Consider the following 22,440-nt stretch of genomic DNA (forward strand, 5'->3'; position numbering starts at 1 on the left):
GCTTTTCTGCCCTGCTTTTTCCCCATCTTTGTGGTTTTATCTGCCTCTGGTCTTTGATGATGGTGATGTACTGATGGGGTTTTGGTGTAGGTGTCCTTCCTGTTTGATAGTTTTCCTTCTAACAGTCAGGACCCTCAGCTGTAGGTCTGTTGGAGATTGCTTGAGGTCCACTCCAGACCCTGTTTGCCTGGGTATCAGCAGCAGAGGCTGCAGAAGATAGAATATTTCTGAACAGCGAGTGTACCTGTCTGATTCTTGCTTTGGAAGCTTCCTCTCAGGGGTGTACTCCACCCTGTGAGGTGTGGGGTGTCAGACTGCCCCTAGTGGGGGATGTCTCCCAGTTAGGCTACTCAGGGGTCAGGGACCCACTTGAGCAGGGAGTCTGTCCCTTCTCAGATCTCAACCTCCGTGTTGGGAGATCCCCTGCTCTCTTCAAAGCTGTCAGACAGAGTCGTTTGCGTCTGTGCAGAGGTGTCTGTGTGTCTTAGTTTACTGTGCCCTGTCCCCAGAGGTGGAGTCTACAGAGACAGGCAGGTTTCCTTGAGCTGCTGTGAGCTCCACCCACTTCGAGCTTCCCAGCAGCTTTGTTTACCTACTTAAGCCTCAGCAATGGCGGGCGCCCCTCCCCCAGCCTCGCTGCTGCCTTGCCGGTAGATCACAGACTGCTGCGCTAGCAACGAGGGAGGCTCCGTGGGTGTGGGACCCTCCCGGCCAGGTGTGGGATATGATCTCCTGGTGTGCCTGTTTCCTAAAGCGCAGTATTGGGGTGGGAGTTACCCGATTTTCCAGGTGTTGTGTGTCTCAGTTCCCCTGGCTAGGAAAAGGGACTCCCTTCCCCCTTGCGCTTCCCAGGTGAGGCGATGCCTCGCCCTGCTTCAGCTCTCGCTGGTCGGGCTGCAGCAGCTGACCAGCTCCGATCGTCCGGCACTCCCCAGTGAGATGAACCCAGTACCTCAGTTGAAAATGCAGAAATCACCGGTCTTCTGTGTCGCTCGCGCTGGGAGTTGGAGACTGGAGCTGCTCCTATTCGGCCATCTTGCTCCGCCTCCCAAGAACTACATAGTCAAGTGTCTAGAAGTATCATCACTTGCCAATTTTTAGATATTTTTCCTTTCACTTTTAAAATAATCAAAGTAATATGATACTCTTTTCAGTTATTCAGCTGTAGCTCAGTTTTATTCAGATTGGAAATTACACATTTTCTACTGTCAGGGAGATTCGTTACATAAATATATTGAGGTATCTGGGGACAAAGGTCAAGCCAGTAAAGAATACTTCTGGCAGGCCAGGTGTGGTGGCTCATGACTGAAACCCCAGCACTTGGGGAGGCCAAGGCGGGTGGATCACAAGGTCAGGAGATCAAGACCATCCTGGCTAACACGGTGAAACCCAATCTGTACAAAAATTACAAAAAATCAGCCAGGCATGGTGGCGGGTGCCTGTAATCTCACCTACACAGGAGGCTGAGGCAGGAGAATGGCGTGAACCCGGGAGGCGGAGCTTGCAGTGACCTGAGATGACACCACTGCAATCCAACCTGGGCGACACAGCAAGACTCCATCTCAAAAAAAAAAAAAAAAAAGAATACTTCTGGCAGAGTCTTTTATTCTTCATATTAAAATCTCACTTGATTCTCCTTTATGGGAAGTTTGTCAATAAAATTCATGACTGGTAAATTATCAGTTTTTTTCTTCAGTTAGTTTAATGGTGAAGATGATTAACAGGGGAAGTGCTTGAAGTAAATGATTGTTTCAACAACACACCATGGCTCAAAGCTGGATCTCATTCTTTCAAATGTAGAATAGCCCCATTTAGTAAGAAAACGTAATCTACTGCTTTGTTAAAAGCAGATAACCCTAAATAATTATTGTCACCTGTATAGGCAAGTCCTCAGAATGCCCATACCCCAGCCCTCTAAGGAGTTTCTTCTACGCCACTTGCTGGCCGGGAAGGGAGAGAGGGAGAGTGGCTCTGCCACCCTGGCATGACTGGCTGGGACCTGGGTCCAGTCCCCCCAGTGGACAACCAATCTAGAGTCTGGCCCGTGACAAAGGGAGTGGCCAAGCACAAATGTCGCGCCTAAGAGGCTGCCTCAGCCTCACTCAGCAATAACTTGAACTTGACTTAGGGAGAAAGCACAACAGCTGGAAGTAAACAGGAACCAAGAGAAAAAGAAAAGCAGAAATAGGAGCCAGGCACAGTGGCTCAACACGTGGAATCCCAGCACTTTGGGAGGCTGAGTAGGAGGATCATTTCAGGTCAGGAGTGTGGGAGACCCCTGTCTCTACAAAAGATTTTAAAAATCAGCCAGGCATGGTGGTGTGCACCTGTGGTCCCGGCTAGTTGGAAGGCTGAGGCTGAAAGATTGCTTGAGCCCAGGAGGTCAAGGCTGCAGTGAGCTAGGATCATGTCATTGCATTCCAGCCTGAGTGACAGAGTGAGACCCTGTCACACACAAAAAAAGTACATAAGGCCTTAGTAAATAAGGTTAAGGAAAATGCATACAGGTGGTATTTTCCAAAATTTATCACTCTTTTTAAAAAAAGTACAAAAAATATAAAATTAACTATTTGGGGGAGGCACTTTGAGTTAGAATGCAGGTAATAAATTTAGGCTACAATTAGCCTTAAGCAAATTATGTTGTAGTATGTGTTGTACTTTATCCTTTAATTTGATACTATTTTCAGGGTTCCCTTACTGAAAGATTGGTACGAAAGTAATTGGGAGGTCTGGCGTGGTGGCTCACACCTGTAATCCCAGCACTTTGGGAGGTCGAGACGGGTGGATCAGCTGAGGTCAGGAGTTCAAGACCAGCCTGGCCAACATGGCGAAACCCCATCTCTACTAAAAATGCAAAAAAATTAGCTAGGCATGGTGGCGGGCGCCTGTAATCCCAGCTACTAGGGAAGCTGAGGCAAGCGAATTGCTTGAACCCAGGAGGCAGCGGTTGCAGTGAGCCAAGATTGTGCCTCTGCACTCCCACCTCAGCCACAGAATGAGACTATGTCTCAAAAAAAAAAAAAAGTAATTAGGATTTGTGATTCTTAATTTGAAAAATGTTTAGTCGATATAGTCTACAAATTGAAGTTTCATGATGGAACCAATGCCAGGCTTTGGGGGTGAGCTTTTTCCCCTGCAACTCTACCTGGGGGAGGTGAAGTCCATATGGAACAACTTTTAGGAGTTTTCAAGCCCTCAACTCTAAGACACCAAGTCTGTCATTGCTGATGTCTTCTCTTTGAAGAAATTAGGCCTTGATATCCTTGTGGAAGACGTCTATCATTAGGCGAAATTTAGAAAGATGAGAATTATCTTGATTGCCAAAATTTTCCCGATGAGAAATCAACCTTGGTTTTTAAAACTAAACTTTTTGAGATAACTGCAGATTCCCTTTTATTTGTAAGAAATAATACAGAGAGATTTGTGTAGCCTTTAACCCAATTTCCTTTAATGGTAACTGTTATAGGAAATATAGTGTAATATCACAAGCAGGATATTGGTGTTGCTACAATCAGGACACAGAACATTCCATCACTGCAGGATCATCCCTCCTGCTGCCCTTTTAAAGCCACACTAACCTCCCTCCTCCCTGGCAACCACTATTCCATCCTTTGTGCCTATAAATTTTCCCCTTCAGGAATCCTGGCTGGACGCGGTGGCTTAATACTTAATAATTTAAGTTATTAAGTAACTTAAAAAGCAAGTTACTTAACCTTATTAAGCCTTATCTGTAGAGGAGCGAAAATAGTTATCACTCTCAAAGGGCTGTTCTAAGAATTGAAAGAGAGGCCGGGTGCGGTGGCTCGTGCCTGTAGTCTCAGCACTTTGTGAGGCCGAGATGGGTAGATCACCTCAGATCAGGAGTTCCAGACCAACCTGGGAAAACATGGTGAAACCCTGTCTCTGTGAAAAATAAAAGAATTAGCCGGGCATGGTTGCATGCACCTGTAGTCCCAGCTACTCGGGAGGCTGAGATGGGAGGATTGCTTGACCCTGGGAGGCAGAGGTTGCAGTGAACTGAGATGGTGCCACTGCACTGCATCCTGGGTAAAAGAATGACACCCTGTCTAAAAAGAAAAGAAAAGAAAAGAAAAAGAACGTTACCTAAATGGAATTATACATGTAACGTTTGGGGACTGGCTTTTTCTGCTCATCGTAATTCCCTGGAAATTTATCTAGCGGACCTAGACAGTTCTGTTGTTGTTGTAGCAGTAACATGAAGTTGATCTATTTCTCTGGTCATACAATTCCAAATCTAAATTGTTATGTGGGGAATAGAGGTGCACTGTTTTGGGGGGATATTTATCTTAAGAAATCTCAAACAATTTTTTGAATTGTTAACAACAGACTCTTCTTTCAAAGAGCCTGTGTACCATCCAGAAAGACTGAGTCCGGGGCCAATATTATATTCCAGACTCTTTTTACTCTGATAGAACTGAACACATGGGGTACAGTAGTGGTACAGTTTATCACTAGATACATTTTAGTTTGCTTTTTTATTTGTCTTAAATGTAAAAATTTAAAGAAAAACAGGAGATATTTCTATGGTGGCTTTTTAAATTTCTTTAAACTGCTATAGACAGACTTGTACATTTCTTTTTTTTCTTTTTTTTTTTTTTTGAGATGGAGTCTCGCTCTGTCACCCAGGCTGGAGAGCAGTGGCGGGATCTCTGCTCACTGCAAGCTCCGCCTCCTGGGTTCATGCCATTCTCTGCCATTCTCCTGCCTCAGTCTCCCGAGTAGCTGGGACTACAGGTGCCCGCCACCACACCCGGCTAATTTTGTGTATTTTTGGTAGAAACGGGGTTTCACCGTGTTAGCCAGGAGGGTCTTGATCTCCTGACCTCGTGATCCACCCACCTCAGCCTCCCAAAGTGCTGGGATTACAGGCGTGAGCCACCGCACCCAGCCTCTCTTTCAATTCTTAGAACTGCCCTTTGAGAGTGATAATTATTTTCCCTCCTCTACAGATAAGGCTTAATAAGGTTAAGTAACTTGCTCCAGGTCACCTAGCACGTTCACAGATGAATGAGGACCTGAACCAAGTATGTTCTCTGGTTCACAGTCTCTGTATCACTGTGACCTCAAAGCCACATGGTGTAAGGAAGGAACAGTCTTACCATTGATTCTTTTTTTTTTTTTTTTTTTCCGTTTAAGAGACGGATAACAATTTTTGTATTTTTAGTGGAGATGAGGTTTTGCAATGTTGGTCAGGCTGGTCTCGAACTTCTGACCTCAGTGATTCACCCGCCTCGGCCTCCCAAAGTGCTGAGATTACAGGCATGAGCCACCACGTTCAGCCTTGCCATTGATTCTTAATAACCTGTTTTTATTTCACCAGTAACATTAACTCTTTGTAACAGAACAGATGAGCCAAAAGAACAAACAGCTGTTCAAATCTGTACACATATTACCTGGGTGAGACTTTCTAAAAAGTCAAACAACAGATGTGGAGAAAGGGAATGCGTATACACTGTTGGTGGGAATGTAAATTAGTACAACCTCTATAAAAAAACAGCATGGGAATTTCTGGCGGAACTAAAAATAGAACTACCATTCTACCCAGCAATCCCACTACTGGGCATCTTCTTAAAGGAAAAGAAGTCATTCTATCCAAAAGATACCTGCCTTGTATGTCTATTGCAGCACAATTCACAATAGCAAAGATATGGGATCAACCTAAGTATCCATCAGCGGATGACGGGATAAAGAAAACGTGGTATATGTATACCAGGGGATATTACTCAGCCATAAAAGAAAATGTTGCAGCAACATGAGTGGAACTGGAGGCTATTATCTTAAGTGAAAAAATTCAGAAAAAAACAAAACAAAACAAAAAAACAAGAAAATAAAGATTTTTTAAAACCCTCAGAAACAAACAAAAGAAGTACCACGCTTTCACTTATAAGTGGGAGTTAAGCAGTGTGAACACAGGGTCCTGGAGTGTGGAATAATAGACACTGGAGGCTTGGAAAGGTGGGAGGGCGTGAGGGATGAGAAATTACCTTTTGGGTACAATGTACAGTGTTTGGGTGATGGTTACACTAAAAGCCCAGATTTCCCCACCACACAATATATCCATGCAACAGAACTGCACTTGTGACCAGGTGTGGTGGCTCATACCTGTAACCCCAGCACTGTGGGAGGCCAAGGTGTGCAGATCACCTGAAGTCAGGAGTTCGAGACCACTCTGGCCAACATGGCAAAACCCTATCTGTACTAAAATACAAAAATTAGCCAGCCAGGGTGGCAAGCGCCTGTAATCCCAGGTACTCGGGAGGCTGAGGCAAGAGAATCACTTGAACCCAGGAGGCAGAGTTTCCAGTGAGCCGAGATCGCACCACTGTACTCCAGCCTGGGTGAGAAAACGAGACTCCTCAAGGAAAAACAAACAAGCAAACGAACAAAAACTGCAGTTGTCCTCTCTAACTCTATAAAAATAAAACACAAAATACTTTTCTAAAAGAACTTTTTTTAATTTTAAATACCTTAAGTTCTGGGTTACATGTGCAGAATGCGCAGTTTTGTAACAGAGGTATACACGTGCCCTGGTGGTTTGCTGTACCCATCAACCGGTCACCTACATTAGGTATTTCTCCTAATGTTATCCCTCCCCTAGCCCCACACCCCCGACAGGCCCCGGTGTGTGATGTTCCCCTCCCTGTGTCCATGTGATCTCACTGTTCAACTCCCACTTATGAGTGAGAACATGCTTGGTTTTCTGATCTTGTGATAGTTTGCTGAGAATGATGCTTTCCAGCTTCATCCATGTCCCTGCAAAGGACAGGAACTCATCCTTTTTCATGGCTGCATAGTATTCCATGGTGTATATGTACCATATTTTCTTAAAAAGAACTTTAAAGACACCTGGTTTAAGCAAGTACAATTGAGTAAACTATGTAGTTTCAGTATGCTCCTAAGTATTACAATTCATGCTAATAGCAAAAATCTACATGATACATCAAGTTAACAGTGTGCCTCTCCCTCTAAATGTTAGGTCATGATAGCATTAGGAAGGCTTCAAAAGCAAATATTCCTCGTATGCTGTATTCTAAATTCCATATTTTTCTATCAGCTCCTTTGCTTTAGAAATATAGGCACTCATCGCATCTTCCGTCGACAACCCTAGAAAGATACAAACAGGTTATCTCCCTGATTGGTGCATTGGGAAATTAAGAAAGTTTGCCATAAACTTGTAAAAGACTAAGAAACCTTTTTTGAGGTTCCATGCCTCCCATTTGGCTTTGCCTTTTAAATCTAGCATTCCTGGACACTCTGGCAAGAGAAGGAGAGATGAGTTTGCAAGTTAACATTTTACTGTGCACTTCTATACACGTTGTTCAAACAGAGTATATTATAAGTAATGATATACTATATTATATAATTATAATATATTAATTGTAACATTAATATATTAATATTAATAATATGTAATACCAATATTAATGTCTCCAATTATCGCTTGTTTGTAAAGCCCATAGAGTTCTTTCAGTTCTCCATCATCTGGTCTTGCTTTCAGCTTCCTCACATCTTCTGCAGCCCTGTCAAAATCAGCCTAAAGGGAAAAAAAAAAGGCACATTTTACCACCAAGGAATAGGAACTCGAAGAGCAGGAAGAGGAAGGTTTCAAACAGAAATGAACTTCTGCTGCTCTGGTTCTATCAGAATGATCTTAATTTACTTGAATTCCTAGGAGTTCACCTCTCCTGGGACTTACCTCATATGAAGAACTACAGAAAATTCTTAATACGGAAAATGTTTAGTTTACCCTCCTTTTTTTTAATTTTATTATTATTATTTTTCAAGCCAAGGTCTAGCTCTCTCGCCCAGGCTGGAGTGCAGTACATTGGTACCGTCTCCACTCACTGCAACCTCTACTCTGAGGCTCAAGCCATTCTCCCACCTCAGCCTCCCAAGCAGCTGGGACTACAGGTGTGTACCACCAAGCTCAGCTAATTTTTGTATTTTTGTAGAGATGGGGTTTTGTCATGTTGACCAGGCTTGTCTTGAACTCCTGACCTCAAGTGATCTGCCCACCTCGGCCTCCCAAAGTGCTGGGACTACAGGGGTGAGCCACAGCACACCTGGTAAGTTTGCTTTTTTTTTTTTTTTTTGAGGCGGAGTCTCACTCTGTTGTCCAGGCTGGAGTGCCATGGCAAGATCTCGGCTCACTGCAACATTTGCCTCCTGGGTTCAAGTGATTCTCCTGCCTCAGCCTCCCGAGTAGCTGGGATTACAGGCACCTGCCACCATGCCTGGCTAATTTTTATATTTTTAGTAGAGACGGGGTTTCACCATACTGGCCAGGCTGGTCTTGAACTCCTGACCTCATGATCCACCCACCTGGGCCTCCCGAAGTGCTGGGATTACAGGTGTGAGCCACCATGCCTGGCTGCTTTTTTTTTTTTTTTGGCATTATTGATACTCAATGGAGTTTTCTCAGTGACCTCACAGATGCGTCCTCCCTCTTCTGCCTCAGTCCTACTTTACTACATGCAGGGGCTTTGCTACCGGTTAATACCATCGTCTGGGGTGTTTCTCTTCCAGTGCCCTCATGCCTACATTCTTTAATATTAGCATTATTTAGACCTAGTCAGCTTCTGAGGGTAATCAATATTCCTGATCTAGTTGAGTTGCTTGTACAGATTCCTTTTCACACTAGACCTAAATTATAAGATTTATTACAAATGATTTCTAGAAAAGAGGAGTTGCTTAGCCAATTTAGAGCTGATTAGGGAAAACTGTATACCAGTATACTTGAGTAGTATGTTTTTAGACTTCCTGGAAACGCTATATACAATGTACTTAAGCCTGGCGTGGTGGCTCATGCCTATAATCCCAGCACTCTGGGAGGCCGAGGCAGGGGACCACTTGAGGTCAGGAGTTCGAGACCAGCCCAACCAACATAGCAAATCCCTGTCTCTACTAAAAATACAAAACTTAGCTGGGCATGGTGGCGCACACCCGTAATCCCAGCTGCTCAGGAGGCTGTGGCATAAGAATTGCTTGAACCTGGGAGGCAAAGCTTGCAGTGAGCTAAGATAACGCCACTGCACTCTAGCCTGGGCAACAAAGTGAGACTCTGTCTCCAAAAAAAAAAAAAAAAAGGACTTAAGTAGTAAAGCTTGTCCCAAGTTAACTCTGAAAATGGGGACCTCCCAAACACCACAAGACCCTCAGGCTGGCCCAGGGTTCAGCCAGTAGCTGAAATAGACAAGGAAGTCCAGTGTACTCTGGAGTCTGAGGGTTCCCAGATGCTTTATCCCTTTCTCTTTCTAACCTCTTAGTTTATACTCTGTGAAGGGCTTCGTGATTATTTTCCTTTATAGATTTTTAAATTAAACTGTGTCTTATGTTATTTTTTAAAACTCAGGATAAGCAGGAATTGTCCGTAGGCTGGCTGTCAAACAGGGGAAGTTCAAGGATGTATGCTAGCTGGCCCCCGCCCCCCACACTTCTTCTCTGATGCCAGAGCTCCCTTTGGATCCAAAGGCCTAGGAGAGAAAGTGGATAGCCCCAGTGTAACCTCAGTACCCTGTGGGCTCAGCAGAGTGACTGGCTCAAGTTTCCTTCCGGCCCCAAAGACAGGCAGTACTGTGGCCAGGTCCCCCTGACGGCTGAATAGGCAGGCCGCCATAACAACCGTGTCAGCACTGAGTGGTTACATTAAATATTAAAAGCAGAAAGAGCCAGCGCCCTCATACGAAGACGCCAACAACAGCCCACCAAGAGTTTTGCCCAGGCTCTTCCTGGGGCTTGAGGCATAACAAGATAATGAAGGAATTCTTAACAGGACCCATTTAGGATTAAACAGGTTTTATGGGGGTCTGAAGAAAATCCCCAGGCCTCCACAAACAAGTTTTACTGGGATCTGAAGGAACTCCCCAAACCTCCATGATTTAGCAGGAAACGAGGGTAATCACTCCAGCACCTGGATCCATCTAGATTAAGGACATTTGCTGAGGCTCCAGAGGAGGGTCTTCAGGACTCAGCCCTTAGTTATAGATTAGAAGTTAGTCACTTAAGGCTTTAGATGAACGCACACTTACATGCAGACATATAACTTAGAAGGCATATAAAGCTCTAGAAACCTCTGTAATTTTGAGTTGGCTTGGCAATCATTTCCAGGCTTTCTCCTTGTACCCAGTTACAGAAACCAACTCTCTCCTTTCCCAGTTTATCTGCATGTCATTATCGAGCTAAGAGAATAAGCAGCTCGGCTCTCAGTTTGGTCCAGGAACAGTAGTACATGCAGAACAGTTGTTTTGTGAACAAAATCACCTGTAAGTTGGAGATCAGGGTCTTCAGCCTAAATAACCTTGAACCTGGCCCATCCTCCTACCCAGTTCCCACAGGGGACTGAGAAGCACGGGGACATGGAATAAGGGGCGCCTTGTCTTCTGAGTGTCTTCCTAAGAAACTCTTGGCTGCTTTATACTAATGCCATGGTTAAGAACATGGCTCTGGAGCCAGACTGCCTTGGTTGGAATCCCAACTCCATCACTTAAGTGCTGTGTGACCAGGCTGGGAGCAGTGGCTCACGCCTGTAATCCCAGCACTTTGGGAGGCCAACGCAGGTGGATCACCTGGGGTTGGGAGTTTGAGACCAGCCTGACCAACATAGAGAAACCTGTCTCTACTAAAAATACAAAATTAGCTGGGCATAGTGGCACATGCCTGTAATCCCAGCTACTTGGAAGGCTGAGGCAGGAGAATCACTTGAACCCAGGAGGTGGAGGTTTCAGTGAGCCAAGATCATGCCACTACACTCCAGCCTTGGCGACAGAGCAAGAATGTCGGGGGAAAAAAAAAAAAGTACTTGCAATAAAGCAAGACATAAGAAACACTTTTAGTTTATGTTTTAGCAAAGAAAGCAAATTCTTTTTATACACTTAGCTTGGTAAGTTGTATAGAAAAAATAAAAACTAGAAAGATATATACTAAAAATATGTAAACAGTAATTGCCTCTGATTATTGGCAAGTTATGTAGTTTTAAAATATTTTTGTACTCTGCAAATTTTCTATAAAGTGCGTGGACTGTGTTTATAATAAGAACAAAATTGAAATGCTGAGTGGCCAGAGCTGCTACAGGGCAAGGCTATTCAGAAGGGGTGTAGGACCTTCCTCTGTAGGTTTATAGGCCATCTCAGGTGTTCTGTTTGCTGTAACGTCTCATGTTATTTTGCAATGACAGCAACTAGACTCCTTTTGATGTGCCAAACCTTAATTAGAATTCTAAGCCTTTTAAAAAACCCATATAAGGGCTGGGTGCAGTGGCTCACGTCTGTAATCCCCGTATTTTGGGAGGCTGAGGTAGGTGGATCACTTAAGCTCAGAAGTTCGAGACCAGCCTGGCCAAAATGGTGAAACCTGGTCTCTACTAAAAGCACAAAAAAATAGCTGGGCATGGTGCCTCACACCTGCGATTCCAGCTACTCAGGATAGACTGAAGCAGGAGAATAGGTGGAACGCAGGAGCAGAGGTTGCAGTGAGCCAAGATCCTGCTACTGCACTCCAGCCTGGGTGACAGAGTAAGACTCTGTCTCAAAAAAATAAAAATAAAAAATAAAAAAAGATCTAATGAAAGTCCTAGACCCCTCTGCACATTAGAGCTAAGCCCTGACACAGTTTCCCATGCCATTTCAGGGGTCCCCACTCTTTCTCCCTATGCAGGTAGGGAAACCAGTTCTAGAGCAGTGGTCAGCATTATTCGCTCTGTCCAGCCTGTCTAGTTCTGGCACCTCAATGCAATACATTCCTGTCTTAAGGGGCTCTTCTGATGCGCCTTCCTGCAGCAGGCCTTTCCCATCCCAACCATGATAGGCTGGAGTACAAACAATATTGGCCTTGGCCAGGATACTCAGGTATGACTTCTAGCTTTGAGGCACATTGCCCTGAGACTCTATCCAAGAAACAAAGATCCTCTGAGTTGCAGCTTCAGTCGCAAAAAGAGTATCAGCCTCAGCGGGAAGGTGCCAATGTGTCCAGAATTGGTGGGCTCTTGGTCTTGCTGACTTCAAGAATAAAGCCGTCGACCCTCACGGTGAGTGTTACAGTTCTTAAAGATGTTCCTTCTGATGTTTGGACGCGTCTGGAGTTTCTTGCTTCTGGTGGGTTCGTGGTCTCCCTGGTTTCAGAAGTGAAGCTGCAGACCTTCGCCGTGAGCGTTACAACTTTTTAAGACGGTGCGTCTGGAGTTGTTCATTCCTCCCGGTGGGTTCGTGGTCTCCCTGGCCTCAGAAGTGAAGCAGCAGACCTTCGTGGTGAGTGTTACAGCTCATAAAGGCAGCGTGAACTCAAAGCGTGAGCAACAGCAAGATTTATTACAAAGAGCGAAAGAACAACAACGCCACCGCACACAAAGGAACCCAAGCAAGTTGCTGCTGGCTAGCGCGGGCAGCCTGATTTTATTCCCTTATTTGGCCCCACCCACATCCTGCTGATTGGTCCAGTTTACAGAGAGGTGATTGGCCTATTTTACAGAGAGCTGATTGGACCGTTTTGACAGGGTGCTGATTGGTGCATTTGCAATCCTCTAGCTAGACAAAAGCTCTCCAAGTCCCCACCAGACTCAAGAGCCCAGTTGGCTTCACCTAGTGGATCCCCCATGGGGGCTGCAGGCGGAGCTGCTCGCCAGTCCCAAGCCGTGCCTGTACTCCTCAGCCCTTGCGCGGTGGATGGGACCAGGCACTGTGGAGCAGGGGGCGGCGCTCGTCGAGGAGGCTCGGGCCCAGCAGGAGCCCATGGCCGCGGGGAGGCTCAGGCATGGCGGGCTGCAGGTCCCGAGCCCTGCCTCGTGGGGCAGCAGCTGAGGCCCAGCGACAACTTGAGCGCAGTGCTGGCGGGCTGGCACTGCTGGGGAACCTGGCACACCCTCTGCAGCTGCGGGCCCAAATGCTAACCCCCTCATTGCCTGGGGCCGGCAGTGCCAGCCGCTTGGAGTGTGGGGCCAGCTGAGCCCTCGCCCATGCCCACCAGAACTCCCGCTGGCCTGTGAGCACCTCACAGCCTTGGTTCCCGCCTGTGCCTCTCCCTCCACTGTTCCCCGCAAGCAGAGGGAGCCGACTCCAGCCTGGGACAGCCCAGAGAGGGGCTCCCACAGTGCCGTGGCAGGCTGAAGGGCTCCTCAAGCACTGCCAGAGTGGATGCGGAGGCTGAGGAGGTGCCGAGAGCGAGGGCTACTAGCACGTTGTCACCTCTCACTAGGGTTAAGGATGATTTATAATTTTTTTTTTTTTTTTTTTTTTTGAGATAGAGTCTTGCTCTGTTGCTCAAGCTAGAGTACAGTGGCACAACCATGGCTCACTGCAACCTCCACCTCCTGGTTCAAGCAATCCTCCCACCTCAGCCTCCCAAGTCGCTAGGATTACAGGCATGCGCCAACATGCCTGGCTAATTTTTTTGTATTTTTAATAAAGACAGGGTTTTGCTATGTTGGCCAAGCTAGTCTCGAACTCCTGAACTCAAGTGATCTGCATACCTCCACTTCCCAAAGTGCTGGGATTACAGGCGTGAGCCACCATGCCCGGCCAAGAATGCAAAATATTCTTGATTTGATTCAATGGACCCTGCCCTCCCAGAGCTCATCTCACAGCTCATACTAATTAACAAACCTACTTACTGAACACCTCCGATAGATCAGGCCTTTGCCAGGCAAATGGGCAGGCACAAGGCAGTGTGCTTGAAGGTGCTCATAGCCTGGTAGGAAATGAACAGGGCAAGGGCAGTCACATGGGACTTGCTGTAAATAAGGTGCAGCAGTTGCTCTGGGAACACTGGAGGTAGCGCAGAGGGGAAGGTATGGAACGGAAAAAGCTGTCCCTGAGATGAGATGGTGATTGTGCTGGGGGGTTCAGGTCTGCGTTTGTTGGGTGCAGAGGGGCAGGGAAAGCTGCTCCCAGCAGTGTGGACAGAAATTACTGGAGTTCAACATAAAGGCTGTGTGGGGTTGCATGAATACTCGTAAATAAATAAACAATAAATAATCACCTTGGCAGCACCCACAGGGCCTCAGGGACTGCTGGCGGGTGGCGTGAGCCTGGTCTGAGTCTATTAAGAACATCCTTGTTGGATGGTTAATGAGTGAGCAGACTTTAGGGGGATCAGAAAGTTATCATAGGTGAGATGCAGCTTTAAATATAGAGCTATGAACATTGAATTCCAAAGCATTCTTGTTACCAGTGGAGAGTGCCCAAGTTCTTGGCATTTTTAACAAAAAATTGGAGAAAAGGCACAAAGCAAGGAAAGAAAGAAGCAACAAAAGCAGAGATTTATTGAAAGCGAAAGTACATTCCACAGGGTGGGAGCAGGCAGAGTACAGGGACTCAAGAGCCCTGTTACAGAATTTTCTGCACTTAAATACCCTCTAGAGGTTTCCCATTGGTTACTTGGTGTGCATCCTATGTAAATGAAGTAGTAGCCTGCAATCAGAGGCTAAAGTGAAGTTACAAGGTTACACTTCTATGCAAATCAAAACTTGGCTCACGATCAGTCTGATTGGTTGGGGAAAGCAACCAATCAGAGGCTGAAGTGAAGTTACAAAGTTACATTCCTATGCGAATGTCTGATTGGTTGCAGAAAGCAACCAATCAGAGATACATTCGATTTTCCATCTGCTACACAGAGAATGGGGAGGAGGTTGCAAAGGGAGCAGTCTCGGGTCCTTTTATTACATAGGTGTGGAAAGTTGGGGTTTTCCTTTTGATTTAGTTCTAGGAAGTCAGTGTGAATCGGCCTTAGGTTCTTAGGTTCTCTGCCTCCAGACCCTATTCTCCTGCCTCATTCCGAGAGAAAGGCATCATAGTTTTGCAGTATCCTACGCTGCTGCAGAGCTGGACTTGCTGCCTTTGGCAGGAACTGCAGCCTCTGCTGGGCTGACTTCTCCTGAGCGAGGGGTCCTCAGCATCCTAGTTGAATGTTTTGTGCATGGTCTCCCCCGAGATCTCACCCGAGCTTGAGATTCTGCAAGACAAACTGCCTTAAGGCTACTATTGCAACTCCCTGGACTCCTTCCTGTTCATGCTTTTGACACAAGGCCCCCTCGCCCCACGTTTGGCGTAGAAGTTACGCCAGCATCGCTCACCCTGGGTACATCCTGGGTGCATCCTTCCATGCTGATTAGGCGGGCTGCTGTGTAAACTGCCTTTCACATTTCAGCCTCACTGAAGACAGCCTCTGAGGGTGACTCACCTCATCTGACTTTACTTTCTGCAGCCAAAGAACATGGTCATCCCACATAGGGGGTTGACAAGGTCTTCTCAAGCAATTCTTTCCCATCGCGCAACCCAATTAAGAAGATAAAAAATTCTCACACTCAAGGAACTGCAGGGTTCTTAGGTCACACAAATGTGGGCTAGGGGAAGAGGTTAGTCTTTTTTGCCAATTGTTAAAATCATCAGTCCCCTAGATTTGAAAAGATACATCTTCTGGAAGAAGTCTGCTTTTTAGCTTCATCATCTAGGAAAGAAATTTGTCCATTTAGGATAAACATCAGCTCTCCTAAATGCTTTGGTGAGGACAGAAACGTATTGTAAATTTTCAAATAAAATCAGGAGGCTATAGCTGAATTAGAAATTCCATTTGTTTTGCTACTCCAGTGACAGTCTACTTATTCTTGTATAAATAAATAGAAGTCTAGGGACCCTGAACTAGTCACCTTTCCTCTAATTTCCACTCAATGAGCATCTTGGCAGAACACTAGTACCAATATGATCCCTGCACATGCCAGTGAGGTAATAAAGACAGAAGAGGTTTCAATATGTCAGCCAGGTATTACTTGTCATTCTTAAAAGTTACTTTCAGCTGGGCGTGGTAGCTCACATCTGTAATCCCAGCACTTTGGGAGGCTGAGGCAGGTAGATCTCTCGAGGTCAGGAGTTCAAGACCAGTCTAGCCAACATGGTGAAACCCTGTCTCTACTAATAAAACAAAAATTAGCCGGCCGTGGCGGCAGGCACCTGTAATCCCTGCTACTAGGAGGCTGAGGCAGGAGAATTGCTTGAATCTGTAAGGAGGAGGTTGCAGTGAGCCAAGATCACGCCGTTGCACTCCAGCCTGGGCAACAGAGCGAGACATCACATCGGAAAAAAAGTTACCTTCCTCCAATATTAACATGCAAATGCATTGTTAGTAGATAACATCATGGGTCGATATTAATACTCCTTAGCATACTGCTTTCCTGTGACATCCCTAAACTCTTAATTCCTCATTGCAATTATTTCAAAAGCAAACAACAACAAAAAACCAAAGTACTAAGCTAAAAAGGAACCTTTCAGATCTTTCAGGAACTTTTAGAAGAACGTTTTGATCATTTTGGGGAGAGTTCAGTATAAACACATAAGTCATGCATAAGAATATTTGAGTCAGGCACAATAGCTCACGCCTGTAATCCCAGCATTTTGGGAGGCTGAGGCGGCAGATCACCTGGGGTCAGGAGTTCGAGACCACCCTACCAACATGGAGAAATTCCGTCTCTACTAAAAATGCAAAATTAATCGGGCATGGTGGTGCATGCCTGTAATCCCAGTTACTCCGGGGAGGCTGAGGCAAGAGAATCGCTTGTACCCGGAAGGCGGAGGTTGCGGTGAGCTAAGATCATGACATTGCACTCCAGCCTCAGCAACAAGAGTGAAACTCCTCTCTCTCTCTCTCTCTCTCTCACACACACACACACACACACACACACACACACACACACACACACACAAACAGCCAGGTGTGGTGGCAGGTGCCTGTGGTCCCAGTTACTTGGGAGGCTGAAGTGGCAGGATTACTTGAGCCCAGGAGTTCAAGTCTGCCCTGAGCTGAGATCACGGCATTGCACTCCAGCCTGGGTGACAGAGTGAGAGCCTGTCTCAAAACAAACAAACTAACTAAATGTTCCACCACAAGCTTATCCTTATTGGACTTTTACCACATGTCAGACATTGTTTTAAATGCTTTTTATATATAACTCATTTAATGTATCTCTCCTCCATTTTTAGATAAAGAAACTGAGGCAGGGAGAGGGTAACTATGTCACAGGCTAAGTAGAAGTGAGGCACAAATTTGAACCCAGATGGCCCTGGAGTATGTATTATAACTTTACCCAGGATAGCGTCTTGCCTGACTGAAATGGTTAAAGAAGTAAGCCACGTTCTATGAAACTTTGTGCGTGTAAAAGATTACATTTTAGAGGCCGGGCGTGGTGGCTCATGCCTGAAATCCCAGCACTTTGGGTGCCCAAGGCGGGTGGATCACTTGAGGTCAGGAGTTGAAGACCAGTCTGGCCAACACAGTGAAACCCCAACTCCACTAAAAATGGAGAAAAATAGCCAGGAGTGGCGGCGCACGCCTGTAATCCCAGCTATTCGGGAGGCTGACATATCAGAATCGCTTGAACTCGGGAGGCGGAGGTTGCGGTGGGCTGAGATTACACCACTGTCCTCCAGCCTGGGTGACAGAGTGAGACTCCATCTCAAAAAAAAAAAAAAAAAAAAAACCACGAAAATTAGCCGGCCGTGGTGGCATGCACCTGTAACCCCAGCTACGGTGGAGGCTGAGACACGAGAATCGCTTGCACTTGGGAGGTGGAGGTTGCAGTGAGCAGAGATAGCACCAACTGCAACTCAGCCTGGGCAACAGAGTGAGACTGTGTCTCAAAAAAGAAAAAAAAATTACATTTGAGAATATTTAATAATGAGAAAATGCTCATATTACTGTGTTAAGTGTAGGAATAAAACTGTATATACACAATAATATCATACGTATGTGTGTAGATATATGCCACACACATACACACATGGAAAAAAACATACTAGGACATACTAGGAATTACCCTAGCATGTTAGCAGTGGTTATCACCTGGGTGAAGGAATTATGATTGGATTATTATCAGTAATTATTAGTTTATGTTTGTTGTCTTTTCCAAAGTTTTCCACCCTTAAACATGTTTTTTCACATAAAAAAAACAGTATTTTTAAATCGGAGCCTCGCAGATCTCTTCTGCTCAGTATGACACTAAGAGAGGTCCTGGAGGTCTCAACGAGCGAAGGGGAGGGAGCGGGGGATGAGACCCGGTGATCTCGACTCCCTCTCGGAGACGGAGAGAGGAGGCCCGCTCCGTGCTCCTCCGTGCTCGTGCCTTGCCTGCTTTTCCGCTCACGGTCGCTCACCCGACCCCTGGGGTCCAGAACGGTTGCCCTGGGAGCCCCGGCTCGCCGTCAGCAGGCACAGGTGCGGTCTACACCGCCATCTGCGGCGCTGGGGAAGGAGTGGGCGTGTCCCCTGGGTCTCCGCCGACCGCTCCCGGGGCGCCACGCCCACCGCGCGCCCCACTTGAGCACTCCCCTCGCGGAGCGCCCCTCCCGCGTGGCCTCCCCAAGCCCCGGGTACCTGCAGGGCCATGGTGGCGGCGGCCGCGTTGCTGCTGCAGCTGTTATCCGGTGCTCTGCCCCCTAGGGCGCCCGCGGCTTCTTAAAGGGCCGCGTCTCCGCCAGCCGCTGCCATTGGCCCCGCTCCCGGCCCGGCCGCCTCCCATTGGTCGCGGGCGCGGGGGCGAGGCTGGGCTGTGAGCTCCTTAGCGCGCCGGGTTGCCCGGGCTGCAAATGGAAAGACCAAGAGAAGAGAATTTAAATGAGTTTCTCCCCGCTCTGGGCTCTCTCTTCTATTCTTTCTCAAGAGGGTCTTTGCAGGAAACCCAGAGAGGTCCCCCCAGGGCACAGGCCTCCCCTGGAATGCCTTCTTAAAAAAGAAGAAAGAAAGAAAGAAAGAGAGAGGAAAGAAAGAATATACATATTTATCTAGAGAGACCCCCCCAACTCTAAAATATATACGTAATGTCTTTAATTTTTAAAAAATGTATATATGTAAATATGTATTGACCGGGGGCAGTGGCTCACTCCTGTAATCCCAACACTTTGGGAGGCTGAGGCCGGCAGATCACCTGAGGTCGGGAGTTCGAGACCAGCCTGACCAACATGGAGAAACCTGGTGTCCACTAAAAATACAAAATTAGCTGGGTGTGGTGGCGCATACCTGTAATCCCAGCTACTCGGGAGGCTGAGGCAGGAGAATCTCTTGAACCTGGAAGGTGGAGGTTGCTGTGAGCCGAGATTGCGCCATTGTACTCCAGCCTGGGCAACAAGTGCGAAACTCCATCTCAAAAAAAAAAAAAAAAAAAAGGAATAAATAAATATATATGCATTTAAAATTTTATACAGAGGTGAGGGGTCTTGCTAGGTATATATAAAATATTTTTTCTCTAAAAATTTATATATATACATTTATATTTAAAATTTTAAAAATTAAAAATTTTATACATTAAAAGTACAAATTAAAATATATATATATATATATATATATTTTTTTTTTTTTTTAAAGAGAGGTGAGGTTGCCCAGGCTGGTCTTGAACTCCTGACCTCAAGCAATCCTCCCACCTTGGCCTCCTGAAGCACAGGATTCCTTCTTTATACATACTTCTCTCCTGTCCATTATTCCTAGAAACGTGAATGATGAATGCGTCTCCTCCACTCTGCCTCTAGGCGCAGTTTATCATGAGTGAAAGTGGCCTGTGGTTTGCACCTCTTCTCCTCTTTATAAAGCAAAAACACCTAAATTCTGGACACATGCTACAATCAGCCTAACTCGTTTTTAATTATGGTAAAGGCACAGGACTAAAAGCCTATTCAATTTGACCCAGTTTTCCAGGGAAACAAACCCAGTGTCACTCCAAGTCTGCAGACACGCCGAATAGGATTACATTTCCAAAGGACTGGGACCGAATTGGCTGGTCATATGAGGAGCTAATTTCCGACGCTTCGCATTGATGGAGAAGGGTGACTGGGAGAAAAAAGAAACTCAATACGGCAAAGTGACTGAGCTTGAGCGTACGACAATGCAACAAGCAACCTTTCAGCTTGTTTTTGCATAAAGCTACATTGAAAAAATATTTGCTTTTTCATGAAAATCTTTTTTTTCTCCTCACAAATATTTTCGTGGTGAAATCAGTGCATTTCCAAGTAAAGGACCAAAAGCAAAATGTTAGAAAAACCTACTGGGCAGTTGTTTGTGTTTGAAGTCCTAGACGATGGGAAAGGTCCCGTGGGGTACTAAGGCTCACTGCAGCTTCAGCACAGCCTGGCCTTCCTCTGGTAACCTAGTCCTGGCTGCCGGCAGCACCCGGTCCGCGGTGTTTCAGCGGGAAATACTGCACTGAGTGCGGGTATCAGTCCATATCTTCAGCTGAGACATTCTGGAATTATCGTCGCTGTAAGAAACCAGAAGAGGGGAGGGACGGACGCTACATTGTTTTCTGCTTTATTCTCTAAATCCAGAATGTTCTTTTAAGACCTCTTTTGAAAGTATTTTCTTCTCCTGGGTTGCCATTCCCCATCTCATTGCCAGGTCATGTGGGTCTTGTCTCAAGACGCAAGAAAGGGCCAGGCACGGTGGCTCATGTCTGTAACCCCAGCACTTTGGGAGGCCGAGGTGGACAGATGATTTGAGGTCAGGAGTTCGAGACCAGTCTGGCCAACATGGCAAAAACTTTTCTTCTAAAAATCTCTTCTAAAAATACAAAAATTAGCTGGGCATGCTGGCAGGCACCTGTAATCCCAGCTATTTGAGAGGCTGAGGCAAGGAGAATTGCTTGAACCTGGGAGCCAGAGGTTGCAGTGAGCCAAGATCATGCCACTGCTCTCCAGCCTGGGCAACAGAGTGAGACTCTTGTCTCAAAAATAAATAAATAAATAAAAGAAAAGAAAATAAAAACCATAGCATGAGTTTCAGAATAGGTTTTCATTTTTCTATTTTAAAAAAACATCCATTGGGATTCTGATAGGGATTGCATTGAATCTTTAATACCGTCAAGATGAACATTTCTTAACCATGGCAGTGCATTCAATTACCTGGAAAAAAGACACAAACCCCAATCTGATCCCTATTTCCCACCACCATTTTGATGTAATGGCTGTAGGGTTGGACCCAAGCCTCACGAATGATGCATCCAGGGTTTTGCTCTCTTCTCTGCAATGACAATTTAGCTCTCCTTCTCTGAATAATACATGTGGTCCTCCAGGATGGACCAGGTCCTGCTGACCTCTTCAACCACATCTCTCACTCTTTCCCACAGGCATGGATGCTCCACCCTGAGTAACTGAAGGACTTCAACTTCCCTTTCTCCAGGTTGTTGGATAGTTGCCGCTCCACTGTCTGGAACACTCTTTTTCTTCTTTTATTTTCTTTTCCCTCCCTCCCTCCCTCTCTTTCTCTTTCTTTCTTTCTTTTCCTCCCTTCCTTCCTTCCTTCCTTCCTTCCTTCCTTCCTTCCTTCCTTCCCCTTCCTTCCTTCCCTCCCTCCTTTTTTCTTTTCTTTTCCTTCCTTCCTTCCTTTCTCTCTCTCTCTTTCTTTCCCTTCCTTTCCTTTCCTTTCTTTTTTTCTTTCTTCTCTCTCTCTCTCGTTTGTTTTTGAGACGGAGTCTCAATCTATCACCCAGGCTGGAGTTCAATGGCAAGATCTTGGCTCACTGCAACCTCCACCTCCTGGATTCAAGTGATTCTCCTGCCTCAGCCTCCCTAGTAGCTGGGATTACAGGCGTACGCCACCGTGCCCGGCTAATTTTTGTATTTTCAGTAGAGATGGGGTTTCGCCATGTTGGCCAGGCTGGTTTCAAACTCCTGACCTCAAGTGATCCACCTGCCTTGGCCTCCCAAAGTGTTGGGACTAGAGGCGTGAGCCACCACACCTGGCTCTTTTCCCACTTTCTTCACTAAGCCAACTCTTAAGACTCAGTCAACATGGCAACACCTCCAGGAAGACTTTGAGACAAGAAATAGCTTTAGTCTGGTCTTCTGGCCTATGAGCCTCTGGCCATCTCTCTCCGTCTTTCTTCTGTTCTCATTCTTACCTACCTTCAAAGGGTTTCTACTCCACTTGGCCTCCCGGCTGTTCAAACAGGCCTATTGCACTCCTGCTCTCGCGTCTCTACCTCAGAATTATCTTCCCATGGTCGGCCTGGCTCAGTGCTTCCACTCCTCTAGGTCTTTGCTCATCTGTCATCTCTCAGGAGGCCTTTTATCACCCATCCTAGCACCCCCTTCCACTCTTCCTTGCTTTTTCTTCTTTCTTTCTTTCTTTCTTTCTTTCTTTCTTTCTTTCTTTCTTTCTTTCTTTCTTTCTTTCTTTCTTTCCTTTCTTTCTTTCTCTCTCTCTTTCTCTCTCTCTCTCTCTCTTTCTCTCTTTCTCTCTTTCTTTCTTTCTTAGACAGAGTCTCACTCTATTGCCCAGGCTGGGGTACAGTGGCATGATCTCGATTCACGCAAACTCCACCTCCCAGGTTCAAGTGATTCTCCTACCTCAGCCTTCTGAGTAGCTGGAATTACAGGTGTGCGCCACCACATCCAGCTAATTTTTGTATTTTTAGTAGAGACCAGGTTTCACCATGTTGGCCAGGCTGGTCTCGAA

The 22,440-nt window shown here is 46.1% G+C and overlaps 1 protein-coding gene across 1 annotated transcript; it reads right to left on the bottom strand.

Moving 5' to 3' along the window:
• Positions 1 to 5,170: 5,170 nt before the first annotated feature.
• Positions 5,171 to 18,429, bottom strand: LOC101925280 (acyl-CoA-binding domain-containing protein 7). The gene is made up of 4 exons (XM_015455591.4): positions 18,373 to 18,429; positions 7,438 to 7,555; positions 7,213 to 7,275; positions 5,171 to 7,125 (listed from the first exon to the last, which is right to left on the bottom strand). Exons 1-4 carry the CDS (start codon positions 18,382 to 18,384, stop codon positions 7,052 to 7,054), a joined length of 267 nt encoding a protein of 88 aa, XP_015311077.1. The 5' UTR covers positions 18,385 to 18,429; the 3' UTR covers positions 5,171 to 7,051.
• Positions 18,430 to 22,440: the final 4,011 nt, after the last annotated feature.

The sequence above is a fragment of the Macaca fascicularis genome, chromosome 9 (assembly GCF_037993035.2).
Source record: "Macaca fascicularis isolate 582-1 chromosome 9, T2T-MFA8v1.1".
Classification (NCBI taxonomy): domain Eukaryota; kingdom Metazoa; phylum Chordata; class Mammalia; order Primates; family Cercopithecidae; genus Macaca; species Macaca fascicularis.